This window comes from Lynx rufus, unplaced genomic scaffold (genome assembly GCF_022079265.1).
Source record: "Lynx rufus isolate CCGP_SWC_20201006 ecotype Redwood Valley unplaced genomic scaffold, mLynRuf1.p SCAF_11, whole genome shotgun sequence".
Taxonomy (NCBI): Eukaryota; Metazoa; Chordata; class Mammalia; order Carnivora; family Felidae; genus Lynx; species Lynx rufus.
Genome location: NW_025814825.1, coordinates 26,564,496 through 26,588,059, shown reverse-complemented (window position 1 = coordinate 26,588,059; position 23,564 = coordinate 26,564,496). Strand labels below are relative to the sequence as shown.

The window sequence follows — 23,564 nt, the reverse complement described above, 5'->3', positions numbered from 1 at the left end:
GGTAGGGCCAGGATTCAAATCTTGCTCTGACTCCAGAGACTATAACTACCAGTTTATACTGTCTCCCTTACTTTGTTTTCTTTTTGTTTTCTTTTTTTTTTTTTTTTATTTCTTGGAGAAAAAGACAGCTTCTGGGCTCTTCAGTGCTGATTTTAAAGAAGAGAAAATGGATGTCAGAGAAGGAAGGTAGTCTTTCCTTGCAGTGCTGGACTGAAGAACAAGGATTCAAACCACAACTGTCTGACTGGGAGGCCCAGGCTTTTCTCACGACCTCAAGGGTTCCTAACCAGAGGCTGGGGAACCCCACAGAGAACTTTAGCCTGGCAACAGAGAACTTTAGAGGTCCAGGGAACCATTTGGAGTTATGTGCAAAATTCTGTGTCTATCTACCTAAGTCTATTTTTCTGGAGAAAGGGCACATAGCTTCTCTAAGAGAGCTAGGACTCCCTAAAAGGTTAAGAACTACCACTATGTGGACATTCTAAGAAAAGTAAGAAAATGGAAACTGAACCCCAATATTTCTTAAAACAAATATGATTTACAACGTACAAGTTTATTTTTATAAATTCTATTTTCAGTCTTACTAAAGAAAATAAACCAATACTGTCCAGCTAACCCGTTTAGAAAACATTTTGTAAGATTACTATTTTAACTTTTTTTTCTAATATGTATATATACTTTTGAATACTAAGAAATGATTACATTTAAAATATGTCTTACATTCTTCAGACTGGACAGACGGATAACTCCCAAGATTTAATAACTGACTGGTAAAAGTTGATTGTAGTACTGTCTCACCAACCCAATGATCTTCATGAACAGTAACATCTAGACAGGGGGAAACAAAAGTTCTGATCATGTCATAAATTCCTTCACACTGCGGTTAACTTGCCAATCATAGCAAAATATTATTAACATCTCTCACAGGCCAGGCAACTAAAGTTCAAGTGGGTTAAATCATCTGCCTAAAGCCACAAAATGATAAAATAGCAACAACAGAATTACTTCTGTATATTCGAACACTATCAATATGGAAGCTCACTGCTCCACAAAGAATGGTTTAATGGCTTTTGTTCATGTAAAAAAAAAAAATGTTATAGTGTCTATTTTGAGAAATTAAAAGGAAATCATTTAGGGGCAGGAAGCAAAGTAATGGTTCCAAAACAGTAGTGTCTAACAGAGTAAATAATATTAGTATGCATTTACCCCTTCTGCCACAAACACATATGAATATATGACATCCTTAAAGGACTTGGATTATTTTCCCCTCAATAGCATGGTAATCTTCATCTACAGATGTTAAAAGTGAAAGATTTTGGAGGTAAGGAACACTTTCCAATAGGAAAAAGAGAGCTCTATGATCTAAGATGGATACAGAAGAATCATAAAGTGGAACTAAATATACCAACAGGTAGAAACAATTTCAAGTAGAGCAAAACTGTAAGTTAGAGACAGAGACATATCAATCTCTGGAAGAATATAAACAATGCATAAAAGAATATAAACAGTGCATAAAATGCTAGAGGTATAAAGATATCCTAATAGTAGCCAATTTTTGAGATAATAAGGAAGAAAAACAAGGATGCACACATTCCAAGTAGTCACTTCCAAATTTACACCCAGACCCTTTCCCCAGCTTCAAACCCACTTACCCATTTATCCACAACTGCCTCACAGACATTCCTGACTGGATATTCTATTGGCTCTCCAAATTCAAAAATTGCTCAAACCTGCTTTTCTTCTCACATTACCCATCTCATTTGTTGGCACTGTGGAGCTAGCCAGGTAAATTAAAATGTGAAGTCATCCTGACCGTCTACCTCTCCCTCCCCACCTTCTGTCTCCAAACCCCCACCTGTTGAACACTGCCCCGTGAGTCTCCCCTCCGGCCCTTGACAGCACTGTTTTATATCATGCATTCCTTTCTCTCCTGGTAGGTCCCCTTCCCACCTCCAATCCATGTCCCCCAGGGCCAATGAGTAATTTTTCACGAACATTAATGTGATCCATTAACTAGTTTAAAAAACACTCAGCTCCCCTCTGCCTGGTCAGAAATAGCTAGGACAGCATTTTAGACTCTTCATAATCTGACCATCAGGATGCCTGCTCTTCAGGAAGGAACAAATAGGAAATTTCAAGGACAGACTTCGGAAAACTAGGTTGTAAAACCTATGTTGGGTTAGTGACTTGCTAATCACTGGTGACAGGGTGGAGTGGAATCAATGGCCCAGCCCTTGCCTCCTGGCTGTCCTGATTCCCTCTCACTTATATGCCCTAGAGCCTCTCCTATTTGTTCTTAAAAATCTGTGGTTTCCCACACATGGGGCCCAAGGTCCTCTTTGAATTCTGGTCAGCAGTCTCCCGTAGACCATCCTTACTTACAGCATCTCTTCATTCTATTGCTGAAAGTCTAAGGGCAAAAGGTCAACTGTGTTACTGAATGGAACGTGATCTAGAATACATCTGCTGTGGGAAAATTTTCAGTTTTGGGGTGTATATCAGTAGATAGTATGAGATATCCAACATAGAGATATAATAATGTACAATTGGATGCTGTTAATTAAAATAGGATTTTACCTACAAATTTCTATGTAAATATAATTTTACTACCTAATTAGGAAAGTATAGGTTTCTCCGTTTTCCATGAAGTTTCCATCTGTCCGCACAAACAAAAGAAACTTATTCAGAAATTGATGAACTAGATTACTTTACTAAGGAAATAAGGTAAAAGAGGGGAAAAAAAAAACCCTGATATTATTTTTAAAGGTGCTGATAGAAATCATCTAAATATCCTATAATGAGAAAATGGCTAAGTAAAGCGGTAAAGTCACTTAACAGGAGGTTACCTAGTTGCTAACAACCGTATGGACACTAGGGGAAAACACAGAGATGGCTGGTCTGAGTTTCCATCTGCCAGGAAAAGTCCTCCTATGGGGCCCACACAGTGACAGTAATTGCCTTGGTAAAATAACCAGTCCAGGGCTCAGCTCTCTCTTTATAGTCTGGGGAATCTGATTTTGTCAGCATCCCCAAAATAGATTTCAGCTCTGCAACATAAGCTCACATTAAACAGGTTCATGAGACAAACAAAAAAAAAACAGAACACAATATTTTTTTTTTTAAATTTTCACTGAGGCATTAATTGCCACAGAAACAACATTGGCAGCCAATTCTCACCTTGTAGGCAGTTTCACACCTGGGAAGCCAGATCATAAGCAAAGGGCAGCTCAGTGAGCACTGAATCAGAACAGAGGGAGCTGGATGAACCGCCTTGCCAACAAATAAGATGACATTGCCAGTGGGACGGGACCGTGCTGGGCCTACGGGTTATAGCCCACGTTTATCTCCTTATTAGAGGCTGCACCTGATGTACAGCCTGATGCACCTAATGTACAATAGCCAAGGCTCTCATTCCCCCAGCAAGCCATTAGGTGGGAACCACTAATGATTGCCTTCATGTTTTCTTTTTCCAAGCTTCTAAGGCTCACCCACTCTTCTTCTCTACCACATTCTTTCTTTAGACACGTTATTGAGCTTAATCAGTTTCCTCCCAGTCTGGGACTCATCCTTAAAATGACTGGTATCTCCGGTCTAATACAATGTGTATTTATTTTCAATTAATGAAGAACCTGTAACACAATGTTAGATTTCTTATGTCAGAAAAAGAAGCAAGGTAAAAACCATTCCTTGGAAGGTATTATGCTAAGTGAAATAAGTCAGTCAGAGAAAGACAGATATCATATATTTTCACTCATATGTGGAACTTGAGGAACTTAACAGAAGACCGGAGGGGAAGGGAAGAGGGGGAAAAAGTAGCTACAAACAGAGAGGGAGGGAGGCAAACCCTAAGAGACTCTTAAATACAGAGGACAAACTGAGGGTTGATGGCGGGGGAGGGGGGGAGGGCACCTGTTGGGATGAGCACTGGATGTTGTATGTAAGCGATGAATCACGAGAATCTACCCCCAAAACCAAGAGCACACTGTATACACTGTATGTTAGCCAATTTTACAATAAGTTATATTAAAAAAAAAAAAAAGAATGTTCTTAATGATTACAAGTATATAGTAAGAGTATGGGTTCCAGAGTCTAGGTGAAATCCCGGCTTTGCCACTTCCTAGATGTGTGAAACTGGGTAAGTGGCTTTACTTTTCTGGGTCTCAGTTTCCTCAAAGTAAAAAATGGGGATAATAATCCATACCTTTTTCACACAGTTGTTGTAATGAGTTGACATACATGCAAAGTTTAAAACACAAAATAAGTTCCCAATAAACATCAACCATCCTCTGTGTACGTATACACATTCTAAGGAGCACAGGGAGAACAACGGGACGGTAACTCTCCGAAACATTACCGGTGGTGACATGAGGCTGGTTTACTATCAAGAGTTCTTCCTTTCCACATTTCCAAATGTGATTAATACAATTTTAGTAATTAAAAACACAATAGAAAATCTGTCTCTGATCCCTCACTAAGAATGCGATGTGCACAGCATTATCAGGGAGTAAGGAGTAGAAACACTGTCCTTTCATAAGACTGCTAATATAAAGAAAAAGCTTAAAAATAAGACACACGTAGACAAAGCCATAAGAAAACAAAGAGCAAGCCTGATGATATGACCTGATTGCTAACAGAGCAAATGAAGGAAGGGTGCAACCAGGGAAGGCTTCGTAAAAGAGGAGTGGAAGGGAGGTTCAGAACAAAGCAGACTAGAGCACAGGCCCAGAAACAGCAAAGCACAGGATACAGGGCAATGGTTAGAAGACCAAAGCAGATGCTGGAAGGGGCTGGAGCACGCTGGCTCCCACAGAGGCAAACGGTAAAAAGGCGGGGTAAAAGTGGGAGTGCAGAAAAGCCTACAGCTTTAAGCTACCACTATCCCATGATGACCTTACCTGTGAGCAAAATTATATCTCCAAGAAACACTGTAAGTGCCCAAAATGCTGCAGTCCTCCACAGAACGACCTTCTTCTTAATTTCTGATTGGTCAGTTACCACAATCGTTGCTAAAGGCACTTGAGAGCCAGAATTTGGCCCAGATTTTATATTTATTTCTTTCACATGACATGGAGATAATACCATGACTAAACAATTATACTTCCGACCTTTAGAATCACAATTTTTTATTAATGATGTCTTTTTAATCCCCTTAAAACTAGACACATGCCTCTGGCCCACTGCTGCAGTAGGATCTCTTGCATCAGAAACCAACTTAATTTTCTTGGATGGTTGGAAGGCTTTAGACAGAGCTTTGGAATGGCCCAATTTATCTTCAGAGGTCCAACTTCTTTTAGTAGAACTTTTGTGGAAGGTATTTAGTTGGGAACACAGTATTCCTGAGCAATAGGACTCAATACATACATCACTGGGGGGCACTTTGTCTTCAAAATTGAAAAGTTCCTGAGATCCTATATTTTCTTCAAGACCTTTATCAGGCTTCACGTGAGTGTCACCACTTTTTGTTTCAGGACAAACAGGACTGAAGAGTTCAAGGGAATGTGCTTGGTTTTGTCCACTTTCATCTCCTGCAAAATCATTATTAGGCTGAATCGAATTATCTTCCGTTATCCTTATTTCCCCATGACTTGCCTTTGGTTCAATCTCCACACTTATGGGCCCTTTATTTCTAGAATTTTGTCCTTTATACCTCCTCTGAGATAAAAGAACAACCTGGCTGGCAGTCATTATACTAAGAAATTCAGTATCAGTAGATATTTTAAGGTCTGAGACCCTTCTAACAGGTTCAGACCTTGGCTTATCTTCCGTCTTCAAGGAAAAGAATCCTAGACACTGGTTTTGTCCCTCATAATGTCCGGTTGGCACACATTCTGTTTCAACAGCTCCCGGCCCTGTATGAATGTGTTCTGTACCACAGACCAAATCCAGTGCAGCGGCATGCTTATGATCTAACTGAAAGACATTTTTGTGAAAGTTTTGACCACATGTATTTGACTGATCTTTGTGCTGTTCATCTGTGATTTTCTTATTGTCACTGAAAAGCTTTGGATACTTTTCTCCTTCAGTTAAATGCTGAACTCTGCCCTTAAGTTCACGTATTTGCACATCGGAACTAGTTTTATCACTCACCCCTAAGAGGTGACTCTTCTGGGATTTTCCAGTCTCCGTTTCAGAAATACAATGTGTAAAGTCTTCTTTCACATGAACAGGTTCATTCATTGCCTTTGTTAAAAAATGACCACGAGGGAGATCTGGAGGGCCAACAGCTTCTAGGACTTGATAGTCTTCAAGAGTTTCATGCATGCCTTTTTCATCCCTCGGATGTAAAGAACGGTGATTGTATAAAAGTTGAATTTTTTTCCAGGGGTCATCATCGGATATTAAAGAAGTTCGCTCCTGTGACATTGTCATGTTCAGTGGACCACCTGGGGCACCCCAAAAAATGTGGACTTGAGATCCTCCACTCATAGTTTCTGAAAAAAATTTAAATGAGTATTTTGTCAGATTTTTTATATATTAACTTATTATATGCCATCAAAAACATAATTAATAAAGGTTGTTTATTTTGGTATTCCATTAAATTACGAAAGGCATAAATATACAAGAAATCATAAAGGGAAATCAAAATAGCCAGAAAATATCCTCACATGAAGACTCTTTAATACATTAAAAGGGATACTTAAAAAAAGACTACAAAAAAAATAAAGCTAAGTACACTGACATCAAATGGTGTTTAATTACACTTAAATAACAAGTTAGTAAAGAAGGAAAAACAAAGCATTGGTTTAATTGTACTACAGTCACCTTTAAATTTCCTGTTTTCTTTACTCCATAGACTATCTCAGTAACTTTGGGGCCTCCTTCCTTCAACTGTGAACTCAGTTCCCAAGACCAAAATAGAAGGTTCAAACGGGAAGCGAGAGAAAATTAAAAAACTGAGGCTTGAGGCTCTCTTCAAGATGTAGAAGTGACTGTCATCTATGCTCACTCCAATCTGTTAGCATAATAATTACTTCTGTATTTTTAAATCTTCTCTGAAATACAAAGAATTAAGAGTAGTCATTTTGTAATACATGGATAAAAGAAACTCGTTATAATTTAAACTTTTTTCATTAACTGTGGCACCTGATATAAGTACATCTAAGAAAGCATCTTATTCATTAAGGTAAAAATGAAGAATTGTACCATGATTTACTTGATCATAACTGACTTTCAAAAGGAACTTATTAAAGAGATCCAGTCCTGGAGTTTGTTGAGAACTCTTTCACAGTGCTCCAGGGACAAAAAAGACAGATAAGGCTCTTGGCCTAAGGGAACTGTCAGCCTGGTTTTAAAAAAACAAAATGGAGGGGTGTCTGGGTGGCCTAGTAGGTTGAGTGACTGAGGGTTCAACTCTTGATTTCAGCTCAGGTCATGATCCCAGGGTCGTGGGACTGGCCCGTGTCAGGCTCCACACTCAGTGTAGAGATTCTTGAGATTCTCTCTCTCCCTCTGCCCCTCTCCCCCACTCACACACTCTCCTTCTCTAAAATAAAAAAGTTAAAATAAAATTAAAAAATGAAAACAAAAAGGAGGGAAAAATAGTGAGTGTAAACTAACATTCTCAAAATAATGTAATGGATACTATAGACTATAAACAGGAAACGACCATCAGCCAGGGAAGAACGCAGCTACGGAAAGCAAGCATTGTGGCTAAGAGCACTTAAACAAAGGAAACAGCATCAGTAACAGGCAGAGTTATGAAAAACCATGGTATGACTAAGGACTTTTGATTAGAGTATAGGGTCCTTTGTAAAAAGATAAGTTTTCAAATCGTGAAAAGTCCATATAGAAGTATGGAAGTATATAGGAAGGAGGAACCATCAGGAAATGACAACTATAATCTCCCGTCACTCTTATCCTTGAAGATTCACTCATTGTCACCTTTTCCAAATCTAATAATTTATCCAATTATAAGTCTTATGATTTCAATATCAGTGTGGATGATCCCTGGCCTCTCGGCTCCTTGACCTCTTCTCCTCCATTGACTGTATTCTCCACCTTACCCCAGTTATCCATTCGTATAGTCATGTACCCTCCCATTATCAATAACTGCACACCCTTCCCTAAACTCAATTTTAAACATTCAACTCTCTGACTAGCTTCTCCCATCTTCCTACTCACTCCCTCTAAATGCACAACTGCAACAACTTTCTGAACGTGCGGGATCTACAACTGATCATACATACCACATTTTTACAGCTTCATTCTTCACTTCCCTCCTTAACCAGCTCAGCCACTATGGTCCATTATTATAATCACTCCCTAGCACACATCGCTAATTCTACTGCTCTCCTCACTAAGATATTTGCCCAGCTGAACTCAAACACTGGTTGAATCACCACCTACTCTGCACCTATAGCCCATGGGCTAGAAGTAACTAGGAAAAAAAAATTACACCTTCATCTGAAAACTAGTCTCATTTTAAGTTCATTAGCACTAACTTCCAGGTGGTACCTAGGAGTCTATCTTTCCCTATCTGCTCACTCACTAAGGAGCTCTTTCATACCTCTTCATTCTCTAAGTCTCCAGAATCTCTTCCCCAGTCCTCGAGTACAGCTGGTGACCATGCTACCACCATCTCCATTTACAAGCTCTCAACAACATTCCTACCAACCCATCCCTGTCATATTATATACTGTGCCCACCTTCCTGTTACTATGGATGGACCGTCCATGCTTCGATGCAAGGCCATCTCTTCCTCACTTAGACATTAGATCTTATTCCCTTGTGCTTCCTCAGGTTCCAATAATTCTCCCCTTCGCTCCTACGTTATTTTTTTGCTCCGTACTGGAGCATCTCCATCCACATAGAAACATGCTACCATTCCTTCTCATGTTGTTATTCCTCTCCTTCTTTGCCGCTCCAAATGTTGCACCATTCTGCTCCCTTCTTCAGCAACGTTCCTTGAGAGAATTGTCTATACTCCCTCTTCTCTTGTTCTCTCTTAAACCCACTCCTCTCAAGCTTTGGTCCAAACCACTCCACTAAAACAGCACATTTCGAGGCCCCCAATAACCACCACATTGCCATGATGAGTCAACTCTCTATCTTCAGCTCACTCAGCCCATCAGCAGCATTTGACACTGCTGACCATGCCTTCCTTCTTGAACACTCTATTAATTTGGCTTTAGGGATACTACATTCTCTTGGTTCCCACTCCACTTCATTCTATTTCAGCAGTTGCTCCTTCTTGGTCTCCTCTGCTAGCTCCTCCTCATTGCCAAACTTCTTGCTCAGGGGCCCGTCCTTGGATCTCTCTCTGTGCTCACTCTTGAAGTGACTTCACTCAGCCTCAGGCTCTGAATACCTTCTATACACGAATGACTATCACAAGTTTACCTCCATCACAACCTTTCCTCTGAACTCCTGACTCTTCAACCCACTTTCTACGTACTCCCCACCACCACAAAATGTCTAATAGTCAGCTGTGCAGAAAAGAGGTAACACAGTAAGGCCTGAGACTCCCGTCATTAAAGACGGCTTGCTTGCAAGGTGGGCCCAGGTTGGCATCTAGGAATTTAAATTCCAGGAGGATTCCCACCATTCCTTGATAAGAACAGCTCAGCCTGCCTAAACTATCTATGTAAACAATGTTACAATGAGCTGGAAACATCAATGTGTGCGCTATGCAGATGGTAGCTACGTAACCAGCACTCCTTAGAGAAATGGCTGATTCCAGGTCTGGAGCAGGAAGAGTACAAAAGAAACCTGAAATATCTCATCACACCAGGCAGCAGTAAAACTAGCAAAGACTACTAGGATGGTGTCAAAATAACTCAGGAGTCAACTTAAAGAGGTTCCCACTGGCCAAAGTTGAGCAACCAATAAGAATAATTACCATAATAGGTTGAAACACACCAAATCACCAAATATGTTTAAGCCCATGAGTTCACAAAGATAACTAAAACAAACTCACTCAGTGATCACCTTGGAGGATATTGGTGACTAAGCAATTGTTTTAAAAGCTGGTGAGTGAAAAGAAACTTTATCCTTTCTTTACTAACAGTATTGTAAGATGACCAACTATTTAAAGAGAAGAAATCTCTCTTTACAGAGGTATCCTGCTAATAAACCAACAAATAAAAAAGAAATGACAGAAACACACCACTTTGCCACTCCTGATGAAGTAGCAGATTTTCTAGGCAATAAGCATAAGTGACTGCTAACATCGCAAGGTAGATGTCATAAGGGAGAATGGAGGGAATCTGTAGACTGAGATCAATTATAATGTACAGACCTTATTCAGATTCTGACTTGAAGACACAAATGTAAAAATACCTGTATTACAAGACAGCTGGAGGAACTGAAACTCTAATGTTTAATAAAATTAAGGGATTATTGTTAGTTTTTAGTGGGATAACGATACCGAGGCTATGTAGGAAAGAGTTACGTGCTAGAGACGCAGGAGTGTCTGCAGGCAAGACAGCGTGACATCTCAGATTCCTTTAGAACACTGGGAGGGAGAGGGAGGGTGGGTGTAGATGAAGCAAGATGGGCCATGTGTGATCAGGATGACGAAACACACAGAGGCTCACTGCACTAATCACTCTCCTTTTGTATGTTTCAAATATCCTGTAATACAAGTCTTCACTTCTGTGTTGGCTTTTTTTACTATTTTATTTTAGAGAGAGGGAGAGAGCACACACATGGCGTGTGCACAAGCAAACACAAGGCAGGGAAAGGGGCAGAGGTAGAGAGAGAGAGGATCCCAAGCAGGCTCCATGCTCAGCACAGAGCCCAATGCACAGGGCTCGATCCAACGACCCTGGGATCATGACTTGAGCCAAAATCAAGAGTAGGCCACTCAACCCAGGTGGCCCTCTTTGTTGCTGCTCTTAAGAAATACTGTTTCATACCCACAGGACTGCAAAAAGGTTTATGCAGAGATACCTAAGATTGGGAATTCTCACACTGCTGGTAGAACAGGAAATTAGCATTCTACCAAATAATTTCACTTCCAAGTTTCTGCCCTGGAGAACTCCGGTCATATATACGTATATAAGAAAACATGTATGAGAATGATCATGGGATACTTGGAACCTAAAAGCCCTTGGAGAGGAGAATGGATACATCGTGGAATATCCAGAGAAAGATTACTGTACTATATGGCAGTAAAAAGCAGTTACAGGTCAGCATGGATACATCTTACAAATATAATTTTAAATGAAGGAAACAATTTGAAAAATATGTAACTCTTGGTATCAATATATTGAATATTTTTTGTATTTTTTAAAATTTGAGTATAGTTGACACACAATGTTACATTAGTTTCAGATGTGCAACTTAGTGATTTGACAAGTTTATACATTATGCTATGTTCACCACAAGTATAGCTACTCTCTGTATTGAATTACAATATATTCATTTTTAAATATGCCTGAGTATAAAACACCAAATTCAGGATTGTGGTTAACTTTGGGAGAGAGGAATGGGGATATAATAGGTAAAGAGTAAAGGGCTTGAACTGTTCTGAACATGTTTTGTTTTTTGTTTTTTGTTTTTTAGTGTGGTGTGGTTAAAGAGGTGTTCCTTATATTGTTCAAAAATATTTTAATATTAAAAAATCCTAGAAAGAAAAACATTGAGAAGCAATATTAAGGATTATTTTTAAATTTTTTCTATATTTTAAAAGTTTTATTGTGATAAATAATGAATATGCATTATTTTCATAATAATTAAATCCTTTTTGCTTGGTAATTCAGGTTTTTCTTTTACAATCTTCAAACTGAATATGATGTTCCAATAGTTGTAGAACAAAGGACCCAAATCTAACATTGCAGAGTAAGAATTGAGCACAATGATGGCAGTTATTAATGCGTTAGCAGCTAAACAAGGATACACTGCAATTTTCAAGGTTCACAATAATGAATTATTACCATAGAAACAAAATTATAGTGTTTAGGTGTCAAGTTTTGACAAATAAAAGAGAAGTAAGCATCACTAATTACCATAACTACATATCCCACCCTTGTCTAATCCACAGAAAGAATAACCTGTGTAAGGAATAACTTATATGTTGGACCAATCAACAATTTACTACTTATATATCATTATCCAGATTGACCACTAGGGGGCCCCCAAATAGCAGAGCAAAAACCTTCAAGTTGTGAAGATGTGTTCAAACCAAGCAGAAGGAGAAATAAAACAGACTGACAAGCAGGTGAGAATACTTATTTTCAAATAAAATGTATAAAATTACTATGATAATACCTCCCTTCTCTTAAATCTTTGGGTTTCTCTCCAATGGTTTCTTCCGTTTAATTTCAAATCTTTAAAAAACAAAACAAAAAAGCAAACTTCTATTTTGTTTCTATGTTCTTATTTCCCATTTATTCTTCAACTCACTTAAATACAGCTCTTACTCCACGCATCTTGCTAGAACACTTTTTACTATGAAAACGAATGCCCTCTAAAAGCTAAATCCAAAGGTCAGTATTTGATCCTTATCTTACTACTACTTGAAACTGTTTTGTAAGTCCCTCTTTCCTGAAACATTCTTTTTTTTTTATTATTCTGTGAGAGCATCAAATTGGAATTACTTTGTGCTTAAGAGACAGATAATTGTTGGTTTCTTCATTCAGTCATTCACATAACAAATACCTACTCAATACTATGTGCCAGACATTATACTAACTAGTGGGAACTCAGCGATAACAACAGGGAGTTTTAATAGTCTGATGAGAGAGATAAAATGACAATTCACAATAGTGACATTGAACTGCCATGGGATTAAATGCAGGGGTGTGCCTAGAAAGCAGAAGGTGGGGGCTACCAACCAAAATAGGACTGCCTATTATCTGCATTGGACTACAGTTAACGACAAAATTTTGAAACTAAATTTAAATAAATACAGAAAAAAAAAAGGAGTACAATACAGCCCCCAAGTCCCCTTGCCCTCACTCCAGCACAGGACCCAGGAAAGCAGCTTTAGTTGCCTTACCCAAGAGACACCAGCTACAGAACGTTTTTAATCTCCAGAATTTTTTTTTAATTTTTTTTTTAACGTTTATTTATTTTTGAGACAGAGAGAGACAGAGCATGAACGGGGGAGGGTCAGAGAGAGGGAGACACAGAATCTGAAACAGGCTCCAGGCTGTCAGCACAGAGCCCGACGCGGGGCTCGAACTCACGGACCGCAAGATCGTGACCTGAGCCGAAGTCGGCCGCTCAACCAACTGAGCCACCCAGGCGCCCCTCTCCAGAATGTTTTTACAGATAGTTTAAGACACTCACTGCTTCTGTGTCCTTACTTAACCTTTTCTCCTAAATGTCCTGCAAACGGACTTCTATTTCTTATCTCTGTTAAGACAACAGTGAAGTCCAAATCGTCAAATAAGCACTCACAGTACAGGACTACTCCAATCATAAAACTTTCTTTCCTTCGTTTCTAGAATGCTATGCTTTCCTGTTTCTTCTACCTCTCTGGTTCTTCTTTCTTTTTCCTTGGACCATCTTCTTTTCACTCCACACAACTCTGCAGAATTTCATCCAATCTCCTTCATTTAACTACTAAATATCCAATTATGCTTTACCAATCTATATTTAACCAACCACTCTCCCTATTATCAGACACATTTCTAGTTTCACTATATTTGACACAATCACAGTAGATTAAAAAAAAGCAACGTTCTATTTAGCTTTCTTGAAGGGAAAATCTGACTAAATGACCTTATATCTAGCCTGGATTACACAGTCCTTCGACTCAACTCTAGTATGGTTTATGGTTACAGGGCCATGAGGCCATAAGTCCCCAAGATTTAGAGCTCTATGTGCCCTCTAGACAGGGGAGGATGGGGAAGTGCACAGAGGTGACACAGGGCATCTTGAGAGTTCAGAAAAGATCTCCTGGGAAAAGAGATGTCTGAAATGAATCAGTTCTATAAAACACAAGTGTGGAACTTCCCACACACACACCAAAAAAAAATGGACTAGAAAGTATGGTCCTGTTAATTTAAAAAACAGTAATTTTTTACAAAGTCTTTATACCTAAGGCTGCTGCTATGAAATCCAGTCATTTATAGGAGTTGTGAGTATGTGAACAGGGGAATGGGATGTGGGCATCCTAGGTGAGGGCAGGGGAAACAAAATATTTATCAAAGCAAAAATACACAGACTGGAGAGTTGTTATAGACAACCGATAAATTTCAATGATTCTAGGATATGTTTTGGGTGTACTCAGAGGGTTAAAGCTCATTAAGATACCAGATGAAACTTGCAAGTACATATCCATTACCGTAGTTAATAATTACACAATTTCTCAATCTGCAGAAGGCCACTTCAGTCAGAAAGACCAATACAACCATAATCCTTTATCATTAGAGTGGTCAGAGTCTGATGAATGGGTCAAAGATTTATAAAGCAGGATGAACTGTATCAGCAAGTTTTGTCTTTGCAGAACACTGCAACTAAAAATGCTTATTACAAAATATATGTGGTTTAAAGAGAGTGCTTTCTCCTCTTATTACCAACCTATAAATTTCAGTTATAATGCCTTTCTACGTCTATTTTACCAAAACCAGTAAGCATCATAGATATTCAATAGCATCAAATGACAAAATGAAGAGTCAAGACAGGGCTGTAATGAGAAACATGGGTTTTAGAGTAGGATATATGGGTTACAACCCTATTCTATGACTTTACTAAAAATGTAAACTTGAAATTGTAGAAGCTAGGTGATCGTTACACAGGGTTCATTTTGCTACTTTTATATATATTTGAAAACATCCATAACAAAAAGTTAAATTTCTTTATAGGTCACATGGGAATCAAGTTTCTTTACCTGTCAAATGAGAATAACATCAATCCCTGTCTTACAGTGTTATTGTGGGATGGACACAGTACTCACTCAGTAAATGTTAGTCTTAAAACCTGGACACTCTATACACACACACTTGGTAACACAAACAAAAACCAAGCCATTGTATTTCCTCCAAGGTTTTGTTTTTTCATGTATATTTTTATATAGTTATAACTATAAAATTGAAATAAGTTCGTATTCTGTTTCCACGGTTTTATATGGCCACCGTTGTATGTCAATCTATAATGTTCCTAATCATTTTTAATGCTAGCTTAATAATTCAGTGATGAATCTAATTTAGTTAACCATTAATCTCCAATTCATTAATTTGTTTCTAACTTGTCACTATTATAGTCATTGCTGCAATAAATGATTTGGGGCACTGACCATCACGTTTCAATTATTATCTTGTGGTAATCTCCCAGGTGCGGGATTATTGGGTCAAAGACATGTCCATTGTTACCGCTCTTAAAATGTATTATTGTGTCATTTGCAAAAGAACTGAACAGTTTATAAAGCCACACAGGACAGCTGAGGGTTCCAGCTTTATACAACTTTGTTAGCGTCTGAAAAAATAATTGTACTAGTAAGGGTATTGTGAGGTAGTTTACTGCTGTTTCATTTGCATTTCCCTAGATACATCTAAATAGAAAAAAATAATAAATTTTAAATTATATTTGGATGACTATCCTTAATTTATGAGGAGCTATGCAAGCATGTGTGCAGCCAGGCACACAAAGTAATAAGAAAATTAGATCAGAAGATGAGCAGATACATAGTGCAGAAAAAATACATGGTTAAAAACAAAGAAAACTTTTGTCCTCCTAATAACATGAACGAAAAATGTATAAATTAATGAGAAAACATTACTACCTATCAAGCTAGCAGGGATTCATTTAAAGGATACAAAGGTACAGGGAAATGACTTCTACTGACGGGTTTAAACTAGTAAAGCCTTTCTGGAGGACAATACGGCAATATATGTTAAAAGTCTTAAAATTCTGCATCCCTTTGGCCCCACAATTGCACTCCTAGGAGTTTAACCCAAAGGGAAAAACATCAGATACACTCTCACATATTTAGCTACAAGGATATTCATAGCAACATTGTGTAAAATGTTAAAAAGGAGAAAGCGAGAGGGTGTCTGGGTGGCTCAGTAGGTTAAGCAACTGACTTCAGCTCAGGTCATGATCTCATGGCTCATGGGTTCAAGCCCCACGTTGAGCTCTGTGCTGACAGCTCAGAGCCTGGAGCCTGCTTTGGATTCTGTGTTTCCCTCTCTCTCTGTCCCCCGCCCCCGTTTGCTCACTCGCTCTCTCTCTTTCCCTCTCTCTCTCTCTGTCTCTCAAAAACAAACATTAAAAAAATTAAAAAAAAATAAAAAGTGATGAAAATGTGCATCCATTGAGGTCTGTTAAATAAATTATGGCACAGCCATACAAAGGCAAACTCCACAGCCATACACAGCCATTAAAAATCACAAAGGGGGGTGCGCCTGGGTGGCTCAGCTGGTTAAGCATCTGACTTCAGCTCAGGTCATGATCTCATGGTTTGTGGATTCAAGACCTACATTGGGCTCTGTGCTGACAGCTCAGAGCCTAGAGCCTGCTTCAGATTCTGTGTCTTCCTCTCTCTCTGCCCCTCCCCTGCTCATGCTCTGTCTCTCTCTCTCTCAAAAATAAATAAACATTAAAAAAATATCATGAAGAGGGGGTGCCCAGCTCTTCAGTGGAAAAGCATGCAACTCTTGATCTCAGGGTTGTGAGTTCAAGCCCCACATTGGGTATATATTACTTCACGGGCCCAGTACGCTTCTGCTGTGCCACTCTGCTCAGCACAGGTATAGATTACTTTAAATAAATTGAGGAACCTGGGTGGCTCAGTCGGTTAAGTGGCCGACTTCGGCCCAGGTCATGATCTCATGGTTCATGATGAGTTCAAGCCCCGCATCAGGCTCTGTGCTGACAGCTCAGAGCCTGGAGCTTGCTTCAGATTCTGTGTCTCCCTCTCTCTCTGACCCTCTCCCTCTCTCTCTCCCTCTCAAAAATAAACATTAAAAATTTTTTTTAATAAATAAAATTTTTAAAAATCATGAACACATGTAATATCATATTTTTCCTTAGTATACTGATATATAAAACAAGGAGACTATAGAAAATTGTATATGGAAGAATTTTATATTTAAAAAAATTTTTTTTGTTAATGTTTATTTGTTTTTGAAAGAGACAACATGAGCAGGGGAGGGACAGAGAGGGAGACACAGAATTAGAAGCAGGCTTCAGGCTCTGAGCTGTCAGCACAGAGCCCAACACAGGGCTTGAACTCACGAACTATGAGATTATGACCTTAGTCAAAGTCGGACACTTAACCAACTGACCCACCAGACACCCCTATATTTTAAAATACAGTATTCAATGTACCACCATTTACCTTGAAGTTAAAAACCATTTCCCCTCCTATGTCAGAAAAATATGTGTTCTCCATAGTAACTGATACAAGTGGTAGTAAAAAAAAAAAAAAATAGCTTTTCTACACTTTAACCTCATTTAATTAATCCAATTTGTTACCTTATGTCATTGTGCTAAGAAGTGACATGGAGTACTAATAACCCATGTATTACGTACATTCATGTTGAACTCTACTCCAAACAATCATCAATAGCTACTAAATGCTAGTACCAGAATTTCCCATTTAAGATGACAGAACAGTACCACACTTTAGGTGACTTATGAAAGGTTAAAAGATACAGTATTTGTCCTAAAAACAAAAGCAGTTGAAGTTTAAAGCTATTACTCATCCTTTCTTTTTTTTTTTTTAAAGCTATTACTCATTCTTGTAGCTAAACTAACAGCTACTAAAACAAACCTGTGAGCAGACAACTGATTCCCTAAATCTCCTTGCATAACCTTGACTTAATTTGCAACACACTGGTCTTCAAGTGAGGCGTCTGTCATGGGCCCATAGCCACGAAAGGTCCACACAGTGCAGGGAGCGTCCTTAGTCCTACGGCAACACTGCAGGACTTTCTCCTTCCCGCTCCCTATTCCAGGCATTCACCCTTCTCCGGGTCAAGTCCAAGAATTTAAACAGGAAGCAAACCTTAATCTAGCTGCTTTTTTACCGTAAGAATGTGGTGGCCAGACATTTGGCTTTGCCCAGAAGAGTCCTAGGTTAAGCATGCTATCCTGGTGTCCTGTTCAGTTTCCCTTTTCACTGGTTTAGAGATAAATTATACAGTCACCAAGTTAAGAACCACACAACTACATGAATAAATGCTCTAGCAGTGAAGAGTGTGCTTCCTGATACATTTTATCAGAAACATTTTAATAATAGGAACAATTTAAGGGAGAAAGGAAACATTCTGTTCAGTTTTCCTTTATGACTTCCCAAGTAATGAAATACTAATGGAAATTAGGTTGAATAGTATCTAAAACTTATAATATGCATTTGAGAATCTCACAACAAAGAATTAAATGAGGTAGAGAAAAGAATTAATATGTTTGGTAACTAAGGGGAAAAAGGGGCCTATGGCTGTCAAGTTCTGGGTAATGAAGCAGCAGACAATGGTACTAAAACTTCTGGATCCAGTCTTCCCACAAAACATCCCAGACAGCAAGATGTTAACTTGTCCAAGGCTCATGCTTTCTCAGGAATTCCAGTCGAATGAGAAATCCTAAATATACCCTAAAATATCACACTTCACATCCCCCTCCCCCACAGCAAAAGGACTAAACTCTGAGAAAGGAAATCACAATCTCATACACATAAGGTGGGTCCCAGGGGTCTGCCTGCCAACCCCTGTGCTTGCTATCATCTCCACCCACTCCCTAAAAATATTAAAAACAAAACAAAATCAAGGGAAAAAACAAAACAAAACAAAAAACAACTTTGCAACTTAAGCCATGACCTTGCTTTATAAAACGTCACACTCAGCAAATGGCAACTTCATCCTTCCAGTTCCTCAAGCCAAAGAGCCTGGCATCCTCACTGATTGCTTTCTTTTTCTCATAACTTCCAATTGGTCATCAAATGCTTTTAGCCCTCCCTTTAAAATTCATTCAGAATTTGGCCACTTTGCTCCACCTTCACCTGCCACTGCCCTGGTTCAAACCACCATGGTCTGGATAATTGGCAATAATAGTCTAATTGGTTTCCCTTTTTCCCCTCTGGCTCACTCTGAACACATGCCCCGGGTCACACAATCTGAAGGTAGTGGAGCAGAGACTGGAATGCAGGAAGTAGGAGCCTATGTTCCTAACCACTGTTCTCAATGTCCCTTTTCTGTCTTCACACATCTGTGCACCTAGAATCCAAGCTAGGACCCTGCCATTGAATCATGAAATATCCTCACAAAGCACTGACTTATCTAAAGAGGTGTGAAAAAACCAAAACTTCAGTATAAAGACGCTTCACTATCAAAGGATTCCACTGGGAAAGTTCACTGTAACTTAATAATGAAGTAAATAATAAATGGCTTTTAAGAAAACATCTTTTTTTTTTATCCCTTCCTTCCTTCCTATCTGCCCCAATCCTCTCTCCCTGCCTCCCATCCCTTCCTCCCCCTACCCCCCACCTCTTCTATCTTCTCTCTCACTTTTTACTTTAACCACCTGGCAAGGAGATGATAAGCTTCCAAGAAATTAAATATTCAAAATTTTAAAACCTGTTGCTTAGCTGGTTGAAAAAAAGAGTTTCGGATGACAGAGCTACCTACCTGACCTAACCTTACACCTTCTCCCTTTTACCTTTAATATCCTTAAAGTATACCCCAGCACCCAAGCACACTTGCATTAATATTCTTCCCCCAGACTCTTGTTTATTATTTTTTAAAAGGTGAAGTATAGTTAAACATTCAATAATAGGCACAGAACTTACAGGTTCTGTTCAGTGACTATTGACAAGTGTCTACACCCATGTAACCATCACCTGAAACAAGAAATGGCACATTTGCATGGACCTCAGGAAGTTCTCTCCTGTCTTTTTTTTTTTTTTTCCCCAAGTAATCTCTGTACCCAACATGGGGCTCAAACTCATGACCTGAAGATCAATAGTCAGATGCTCTACTGACTAAGCCAGTCAGATGCCCCTTCCCTGTCCTTTTCTAAACAATTTCCCTCCCTCTCCAGTCTGTAATTATTTCCTGATCTCTATCAGTGTAGAATAGTTTTGTTTTTTCTTGGATTTCATATAAACCATATACTCTATGTTCATTAATGTCTAATTCCTTTCACTTCACACAATGGTTTTGAGATTCATCTGTGTTGCTGGGCCAATCTGTTGTTGGCTACTGTGAACACATCGCAATTTTTTTTCTCCATTTTGCTATAGACAGACATTTCAGTTGCTTTCAATTTTTTTAGCTATGGTGAATAAGGCTGCTATGAACAGTTTTGAATTCATAATTTCAAGGACATATTTTTCATTTCCCTTCATTAAATATCTAGGAGAACTGACAAATCATCAGATAGATATGTATTTAATTTCATCAGAAACTGCCAAACAGTTCTCCAAAGTAACTGTACCCTTTTGCACAACCACCAGCAATGTATGGTTCCAGTTGTATCACATCATCCCCAATGCTTAGTATACTTAGTCTTTCTTTTGTTAGTCATTCTAGACGGTGTGAAATGGTATCTCAGTGTGAGTTTACATTGCATTATTTCCCTGTTGACTAAGTGATGTTGACAGCCTTTGCAAATGTTTATTGGCCATTAGTATATCCTCCTTTGGGAAGTCTGTTCATGTCTTTTCCTCATTTTGTTACTGGACTATTCCTCTTTTGCTCATTTTGCTGTTGGGCTTTTGCAGTTCTTTATATGCCCCAAATACAAGTCCTTTGACACACAAAAGTGGTAGAAATTATTCTTCCATCACTGGACATTCTAATTGTTGGGTGTTGGCTTTTATGTGTTGGCTGTATTCCTTTATTTTTTTTTTCAACGTTTATTTATTTTGGGGACAGAGAGAGACAGAGCATGAACGGGGGAGGGGCAGAGAGAGAGGGAGACACAGAATCGGAAACAGGCTCCAGGCTCTGAGCCATCAGCCCAGAGCCTGACGCGGGGCTCGAACTCACAGACCGCGAGATCGTGACCTGGCTGAAGTCGGACGCTTAACCGACTGCGCCACCCAGGCGCCCCGGCTGTATTCCTTTAAAGAGTGATGGATTTAGTTTGGGTACACGGTTGAGTTACTTGCAATTCATTTGACACTTTCCTAACTTGCTTCTGAGCTTTGTTAGGGTGAGTTTAGATAGGGCTGCAGTCTATGGCTAATTTAACCCCACTCCAAGATTTCCAGCCAGTGTCCATGTATGAAACAGTCCCTCCCTTCATGCCTACTAGAAACACACACTATTCCAATCTCTGTGTGCTCCTGGAAGTGTTTGGTGTACTGAGTTCCAGTGTGGCTTTCTCCAGCATTATGTGGTTTCATACTTTGCATATGCAGATGAGTATTCAACAAAAGATTCTAAAGGACCCTTCTATAGATCTCCAGAGATCTCCTAGTTCTATGAATTTCTGTGTAGTACTCTCTCCTCCAGTTTTTTTACCCCACAAATTCTAGTTGTCTTAACTTCTCTAATCTCTCCTGGGTTCCACTGGGGTTTCCTTACTCTGTGCTGCAATCTAGAAAGTGCCTACAGGCAGTATGCTGGGGCACCTATAGTGCTCATGTCATTTATTTCAAGGCTTGCCATCCTGCACTGACTGTTTTCCAATGTCTAAAAATACTTGTTTCGTATATTTTAATCCTGTTTTCTAGTTTACAATAGGAGGGCAATTTTCAAAGCAGTTGATCCTGCACAGAAAGATGTACCATTTTTATAATAACTCTCTCTGTGTTATTTTTTAGTGGTTGCTCTCCAGATTAAAATATGCACCTGCTGTAAGTTATTATGGTCTACCTACAAATAAAAGTGTACTAATTCAGTGTATGAAATTTATGACAGCATAATTCCATTTCCCTCTTGTGGCATCCTCATGGTATTATACTCTATTTCTATATAAGTTGTGAACCCCACATATGTTAATATTTTTGCTTTAAATAGCCAATAGTCTGTGTGCATATATTATACATAGCCAATAGCCTATGTGTATACATTATCCAAAAAGGTACCAAAAAGTTTTTCTATGTATTTGTGCCACTATTTACCATTTCTGCTGTTCTTTGTTCTTTTCTGTATACCCAAGGTTCCATCTGGTCTCTTTCATCTTTACCTCGTAGAACATTTTTTACCACTTTTTGGCAGTTCAGATCTACTAGAGATAAATTCTTTCATCTTTGTTTTAAGTTTATTTATTTTGAGAGAGAGAGATAGAGAGTATGCCATGGAGGCGCCATGCACGCCAGGGAGGTACAGAGAGAGAGAAAGAGAGGGGTTCCCAAGCAGGCTCCGCACTGTCAGTGCAAAACCCGACACGGGGCTCAATTCCACAAACTATGAGATCATGACCTCAGCTGAAATCAAGAGTCAGATGCTTAACCGACTGAGTCACCCAGATGACCCAAATTCTGTCACTTTTTAATCTGTGTGAAAATATCTTTGTGTTACCTTGATTTCTATAGACTATTTCTGCTCAACATAGAATTCTAGGTTGACAGGGTTTTTTTTTTCCCCCTTCAGCACATTTATGGCTATCATCCCATTGTCTTTAAGCCTCCAGTTTTTTCTTTTTTTTTTTTAATTTTTTTTATGTTTTTACTTATTTTTGAGAGAGAGAGAGAGAGAGAGAGCGAGCGAGCATGAGCAGGGGAGGGGCGGTGAAACAGGGAGACACAGAATCCAAAGCAGGTTCCAGGCTCTGAGCTGTCAGCACAGAGTCTCACACAGGGCATGAACCTACAGACTGTGAGATCATGACCTGAGCCAAAGTCAGATGCTCAACCAACTGAGCCACCCAGGTGCCCCGCCTCCAGTTTTTTTTGATGAGTAGTTAGCCATAACCCATACTGTTATTCCCATGTATATACTGTATCTTCTATTCGGCTGCTTGTGCAATCTGCTCTTTAGTTTTCAGTAGTTTGATTATGATGTGCGTAGGTCTGGAATTTTGTTGTTGTTGGGTTTGCTTTTGTTTTGTTTTGCATTTAGACTACTTAGGGCTTGCTGAACTTCTTGATTCTGTCAACTAAAGTATTTCATCAATTTTAGAAGTTCTTGACCATGGTCTCTTCAAATATGTCTTCTGCCACTTCTCTCTTCTTTCTAAGATTCCAGTTATACACACATTAGACTGACATTATCCCATAGGTGGAAGAGTTCTTTCCTCCCTCTCCCCAACTCTCTGTTCTCTTGTTTATCAATTTGGATATATTCCATCAACAAGTCTTCACATTCACTGATCCTTTCTTCTGATATGTTAAGAAGATATTAAGCCCATGTGACACATTCTTCACTTCTAATATTGTATTTTTCATATCTGGAATTTTGTTAAGTTTATTTATTTTTTTTATTTATTTTGAGAGAGAGATGGAGAGCAAGCAGAGGAGGAGCAGAGAGAGAGAGAAGGAGACACAGAATCCCAAGCAGACTCCTCACTGTCAACACAGAGCCTTATGTGGGGATTGAACCCATGAACCGTGAGATCATGAGCTGGACCAAAACCAAGAGTCGGATGCTTAACCAACTGAGCCACTCAGGTGCCCCTTCGTTTCTAGAATTTCTGTTTGGTTCCTTGGTAGAGTTTCCAAGACTCTGCTAAAAATCCCCATCTTTTCATGCATAATGTCCACCTTTACCATTAGATCCTCTAGCATTCTTTTT

At 39.0% G+C, this 23,564-nt stretch overlaps 1 protein-coding gene across 5 annotated transcripts in view; it reads right to left on the bottom strand.

Annotated features, from left to right (window-relative positions):
* The window catches only part of SHLD2 (shieldin complex subunit 2), an 83,364-nt gene that overhangs the window by 29,299 nt on the left and 30,501 nt on the right, over positions 1-23,564 (bottom strand). For 4 of the 5 annotated variants that reach the window (XM_047073068.1, XM_047073072.1, XM_047073069.1 and 1 more), the window contains exons 2-3: positions 4,896-6,431; positions 721-828 (exon numbers count right to left, since the gene is read on the bottom strand). In XM_047073068.1, the coding sequence (XP_046929024.1) occupies positions 721-828; positions 4,896-6,426 (1,639 nt within the window). In that variant the 5' untranslated portion in view covers positions 6,427-6,431. Of the gene's footprint in view, positions 1-720; positions 829-4,895; positions 6,432-6,762; positions 6,965-23,564 lie in introns of those variants that run through there. The other variant, XM_047073070.1, reaches the window with a different exon arrangement.